General features: G+C 44.4%; 1 protein-coding gene across 1 annotated transcript in view; it reads left to right on the top strand.

Annotated features, from left to right (window-relative positions):
• Positions 1-6,474: 6,474 nt before the first annotated feature.
• The window catches only part of LOC119362789, a 5,963-nt gene continuing 5,725 nt past the window's right edge, over positions 6,475-6,712 (top strand). Inside the window, exon 1 of the mRNA XM_037628055.1 lies at positions 6,475-6,711. Within this exon, the coding sequence (XP_037483952.1) occupies positions 6,475-6,711 (237 nt within the window). The remainder of the gene's footprint in view (position 6,712) is intronic.

Genomic DNA, 6,712 nt, shown 5'->3' with positions numbered 1-6,712 from the left:
ACAAGTACACATGGAATAATTTATGACTTCTAATGGAGCAAAACATTGTGATAGGAGGAAACCAAATTTAGTGCTTATGAAACAACATTAAAGATTAAACGATTTCAATTCCACGAGAAATTAAACCAAGAAAAACAGCAAAAAGTTTGTTCACCGTATCACCAAGTAAGGATTCCAATTCCACAAAAATTAAACCAAGAATAACAACATGCCACACCCATATAAACTCAACAGATCCAAAAAGTTGGTCCTAAGAGAACACAAACTCTATCCAAACAGATGGAGAGAAGTCCATATTACAACGTTGAATTGTCACTAAAGTCTAGGAAACAACCCTGAACTTCAACCGCCTAGATTTCAACCCTAAACTATCAAAACCGTGTAACATTCAACCTTTACCCTAGTTTTGATCCCGTTGACTGGGTTTGAAACCTCTGGTGAACTGATGAAGAGACAATTGCCATCCAATCTACTCATCTCAGTGGATATGTGAGGTTTTGTGCTGAAGTCCATGGAAAACACTCCAACTTTAAGAACATTTAACCAGTCATGGTGACCACTGATGTATCTGATGACCACCAGTAATGTTTTACGCCATTCCACCAAGTTGCACATCTTTGCCGGACAATCCTTAACCGTCGGACGAAACTCTATCAGACACTTTCGAAACACAGTGAGCCTCACTCTCTCGCAATCCTCTTCAAATTCATAGGAGAAAATGTCTGTAGCGTTATGCAAGACCAAATAGAGCTTTCCCTGGTAGAAGGCAATATCAGCGGAACAAGATTTCCATAGACGTACCATGATGTCATCCCAGGCCGCCAGAACCAAAGAGCAAGGCACAGTTACAGCCAGAATGCACTTGGAGCTAGAATCGCGAAGAAAACACGGCCACCTTGATAAATAACCTCCCCTAATCATGCACTCGGAGAAGATGTTCAACATGAATTACCCATTTCAACGGTAGTATCCGCATCTGTGTTGGCAACGACACCGCTAGCCAGCCATCAAAAGAGCCCCACGCAATGGGCTTACTCGGTCGGCATGGTTCATGTGCTTGAGTTGGAGATTACTTTACTCTACCAAATGTGCTTCTTTACATCCAATGTCCAGAGAAAACCAACTGTAGGTAAATTGGGTCAAATGTTTAGCATTATGAACGAATGACTAATTCGAGAGCTACTCTTGTGATGTGAGAGTACTACTTGGTTGGCAGCACTAAAAGGCCGCAAAATTGAAGTTAGATGTTGTTGGCCTCCTATCCATCTACTATTTTGTACGGCTTGTAGATTTCCCAGTGTAGCTACACATGTGCCACTTAATTATATCGATGCATATATAAAAGTAAGTTGGATATTTGTTATAGCTCTTACGCAACATTGGAGTAGCTACTAGCTTGCCCTCTAGCACCGGTTGTCATTTGCAAATTGCAACGTTGTTCGGGGAATGGGTGGTATCGTGAATAAGCGCAACACTGATCTGTTCTTTTGTGCTGCTTCTCGCACATGTCGAGCCCATATCTCATACAACTCATAGACTTTGGAACTTGTTGCTGCTAGATATAATGAGCCCATACAATCCATATACGAGTTGATTGGGATTTCGGTTTTGCTCGGCAGGGCTGGCAGTCATGGATTTTCAGTGGGAGCCCAAGAAACTGACGAGAATGCCTCTAGGTCTTCTCATTTGCTCCAATCGAATTTCAAAGGGAGGAAAATCAAAAGGACTTCTCCCATTTCTCTAAAAAGGATTGCTTTCCTGTGCTTTTCACATGATGTAAATAATCCAACAGGAGCTCTTGTTTGAGCGGACGCTTGAGGCATGGTGACGGGTGTTTAACACTTGAAAACAAGTCAAAATTATTTACAAGAAAGAAAAAGAAGAAAGACGGAAAAATAAAAATAGACTGACAAAAAATATAGTCAACCTCTACCACCAATATATAGTGTCTAAGGTGTACTACAAACACGTGCATAGAGACATATGGAGTATACGTATACCACATCCAATACACAATCTAAGTCACACTTCACTTCTTCTATACACCCACTATCGTAAAACTGAAAAGTCGCCTAATTTCAGGAAGACTGTCAACCCTCAGACTTCATGTGTGCACACTACAATCCAAATGTGAGCATTGTCTGTCATTTTTTTTCCTTTTTCTGAGTAATCATGTGGGAGTTTATCTTTTTTGCTTCTGCGTGCATAGCTCGATTTTTGGTCTGAAACTACAAGGAAAAGCTCAGCCACAAAAAGAGAGAGAGGAAAAACACATATGGGAAAATTCTGCAAAAATGAAATGAATCTCTGTCATAGTAGTACCATTTCCATGATAAAAAAAGTGGGATTATTGTCATGCATGTGTTGAATGTTTACATCTATGACTTAAAAAATGATAAAATGTCAAAAAATCAGCCTCAGCGGCCACCCACGTACTTGGATTGTGTTCTTTAATTTGGTCCTCGCAAGACGAGAATGTTCATGAGAAGCAAGGGCAATATTTCGTTGATTCTTCGGGCACCTTGCTTGCTATATGTTGGGTTGTTTCAACATGGTCGAGCCCGTATGTCAGCCTCTCATACAGGAGCCATACAAAAAAAAAAACCTTGTTATCATCAAAACGTAAGCTAACACCATCAATCAATGCCAAAAAAATTGGTAAGGCTGATCCCTACTGTGATCCAAACATGCCCTTAAGCTATTAACTGAGCATGGTATTTATAGGATCCGATATGCGACGAATATCTCAGGGCCAAAGTTGTTTCGTAAGTTCAATGCAAACCGGGTGACTCCCATATTTGTTGCAGACATTGTATATAGAAATGATTTAATGCATTTCTATCTGAAAGAACATAGTTATCTTTACGTTTATGGTGGGCATTATTTACAAGTACTACCCCTGTACCAAAAGTAAAACGTTTTGGTAGGCTATTTTAGCCTACAAAAACGTCTATTTTGCTATGGAGATAGTAGCGAAAGACCACTGGATAGAAGAACTGTACCGCTCGCATGCATGCAGATTCATGTGCTTGAGCTGGGAGATATCTTTACAATGCCAAATAAGCATCTTTACGTCCACTGTGCAGAGAAAATCAGCTGCAAAGAAACCAGTACCACGGCAAGAATGATTACTAATTCCAGAGCTACTCTCGTGACATGAGATCAGTAGGAGCTACTTGGCTGGTTAAATCAAGAGGGGGCAGAATTTAAGTTGGTTGTTCTTGGCCTCTATCCATCTACTATTTGGTACGACTTTTAGATTCTCTCCGGTGTGATTACGCTTGTGCCACCCAATTGACACTTCATCGGCGCACATATATAGGTAAATGTTGGGCGTTTGCTAGTATCTCCTGCGGCCAACAGTGGAGTAGCTAGCTTGCCCTCTATCACTAGTATTGTTTGCATCAATATAGCCAATTTCTCGGATACATATAGTATGCAACTTCGCTCGGGAATGGGAATGGGTGGCATCGTGAATGAGTGCAACACAGTTTGTCCATCTATTGCTCCGACAAAGGGATATCTGACCCATAGCCCATACATCAATATACTTGTAAAGCTTTTTAAGGTACTCATACAGTGTCCAAGGATGAGTCAACCACAATTTAGTCTCGCAGCGAGATCTCTTGGCAGGTTGAACCCTTCATGCCCAACTGGGTTGGTTAGACATTCTGGAGAATCAAATAATTACTGCGTGTCTTCGGAGTCTAACCTGCGCCAGTAGCCGCGAGCCTGCAAGCGGTCAAACCAAGTGAGCTATCACTTCTTTGTGCAATATAACACGCGAGACGGGAACCATGTGTTGTACTTTTCTTCGGTCTCATAGCTTAAGTAGTGCATTTGAAACTAGTGCACACAAGTTTTAACTAATAAAATGTCTAAATCATAGTGCATATGTTTATTCGAAACACCATGCTCTGTCTCCAAATAATAAACTAGCATGTAAATGTTACCCCTAGTCATACATAATCATTCTCCTATACAAGACCCTGTGCTATTAAAATCCATGGCTTATACCGGCAAAAAACTGCTGTTGGAGGGAGGAGAGAACAGTGCACCATGGACAATATAAGTACATATGGAACAATTCATGACTTCTAATGGAACAAAACATTGTGAGAGGAGGAAACCAAATTTAGTGCTCATGAAACAACATTAAAGATTGAAGGATTCCAATTCCACAAAAAATTAAACCAAGAAAAAACAACAAAAAGTTTGTTCACCATATCACCAAGTAAGGATTCCATTTCCACAAAAAGGTTAAACCAAGAAAAAACAACACGCCACACCGATAAAAACTCAATAGATTCAAAAAGTCGGTCCTACGAGAACACAAACTGTACAAAATCAAGATGGAGAGAAGTCCATATTACAACCTCTAGTTGTCACTAAGTCTAGGAAACAACCCAAAACTTCAAAACCATCCAAATTTCAACCCTGAAACTATCAAAATTGTGCAATATTCAACCTTGACCCTGGTTTTGACCCCGTGGACCAGGTTTGATACTGTTGACCACCCGATCCACAATCCCACTTAGCCCAGGTAAAAGAACTCACAACCAGTCACTTACATGCGGGACCTATTAAAAAGTGTCATGAATCCCCTCCCAGGCCGCCAGTACCAAAGAGCAAGGCTGTGGCAAGCAATTGCAGCAAGAATGCACTTGGAGCCGGAGTCGTGAAGCAAACACGACCACCTTGGTAAATAACCATTCCTGATTATGCACTGGGGGAAGATATTCAATAGGAAGTACCCATTCGAAAGGTAGTATTCGCATATGCATTGGGTGCGACACCGCGAGCCAACCATCAACGGAGCCCCACACAAGGACTTTCTCGGCCGGCCAACATGGCGTTGGGAAGAAGGATGTGGCGGCTGGCAGTCATGGACTTGAACAGGGTGAAGCTAACGAAGACGGACTTGAAGAGGAAGAGAAGCAGGAGTGATGGGGCGAGCGGAGTCCAGTCACGAGCGGTAGATGGAGCAGAGGCTCGTGCGATCGCGAGCAAGGGAGCCGACAAAGTACGGAGCCTAGGATGTCATGCGAGATGCTCGCCCATCGAGCCCACCGAAGCTCAAAGCACTTTGCGAGAAGCTGTAAGGGTTGTTTGGTTTGAGCCCCAGCTAGCCACACCAAAAATTGGGTATGACCAATGCAAGAGCATAACCAAAATTTTGGTAAACTAGCATCGTTTGGATTGTAGCCGTCATCGTCTCGTCAACGTGTTAGGCCAAATTTACATATGCGCACGCCGTCTGTGGTTGGCACATCAATTTCTTAGGACAGTGACACTAGCTACTTCGGGTAATTTTATTGTGAGCACCAGCGGCGAGTAATAAAAAAAAGTACCTAGCTGACCCATTGAGACAGGGGGACAAAACGCGACGCCAATTTTTTGGTCGAGCTTTTCCGGGCCATCGTCTCGCCAACGTGTTAGGCCAAATTTACATATGCATACGCCGTCTGAGGTTGGCGCGCCAATTTCCTGGCAATAGTCCAAATGGCAACCAAATCCTATGGGCGAGCCAAAATATTGATATGGTAAGTTTTTGCTGTAATCCAAACACGCCCTAATTTTTCTTAGTACGCATATTGAGCGAGAGAGAGAATCTCCACCTGAGATGTCGGACTCCATGGTTGGGTGGTACCCTGGAGGCGGGGGTGGGTTCCTCTAAGACATGCATATAAACATACAGAATATACCACACACCACTCAATGCATACTTCAACTCGCATGGATGCACCTGCCAGCCAATGGTACGCGCTGGCCGGCCCAAATTTTGGCCTGCCACCTTAAATTTCAGCCGGCCACCTCCCTTCTCATCGCTTTCTTCCCACCGCGACGAGATCAGAGAAAATACACGCGCACATGGCGGCCGCCCCTCGCGTGCTCCGACATCCCCTGTTTGCCCTCGCCATCGATAATTGTCGTCGTGCTCACCGTCGACAGTTGTCGCCGTGTACTTGACGTCGACGCTCGCCGCCGATGCTTGCAACCAAAACAGACTATAGTGATAGCAAAAGTGGTTGAAAAAATGCTCGCCTTCTTGCTCGCCGCCGATGCTCACAACAAACTTACCCCAAGTAGCTAGTGTCACCGTCCTGTTAGATCCTTCGAAAATGCTGGTTCCATCACTCTGTGAGGGCCAAAACGGTTGTAAGTGAGCTACTTGCTTAAGGTTAGTTTAATAAATTAGAAGACACCAATTGGCAAGTCCAAGAAAATCTTACTATATTTTCTGAGTGTGACAAAAAACATCTTACCTAAGATAAGACTTAAATCAAACACCCCACTAAATTGATCAAACTCACCAAACTTAGACGTGGTAATCTAACCCCAAATCTTTTGGTTTGCGCTCTCTTTCGCCGCCTACGTGGATGTGGCTCTCTCCCTCCCAAAATTTCCCCAAATCCGTCGACCTCCCTCCGTCCCATTTCAAACCCCAACAGAAGATCTCACCCCACATCCGCAATGCCGCCCGTGCGCCGCCGCCGCCGCACCACCCCAGCCGCCGCCGCCGCCGACGGGTCAGCCCCCTCCTCTTCCGCCGACCTCCTCGCCCTGGCCGCCACCCTCCTCCCCACTCCCACCGCCGCCGCAGCTCTCAAGACCCCTCCCCACCTCAAGCACACCGTCCACTCCCTCCCCGACTCCCACCCGGTCCTCCTCTCCCTCCCGCAAACCCTAGCCCAAGCCCTCTCCCCCGACC

The sequence above is a fragment of the Triticum dicoccoides genome, chromosome 1A, assembly GCF_002162155.2.
Source record: "Triticum dicoccoides isolate Atlit2015 ecotype Zavitan chromosome 1A, WEW_v2.0, whole genome shotgun sequence".
Lineage (NCBI taxonomy): Eukaryota > Viridiplantae > Streptophyta > Magnoliopsida > Poales > Poaceae > Triticum > Triticum dicoccoides.
This window is presented reverse-complemented; position numbering and strand designations above follow the sequence as displayed.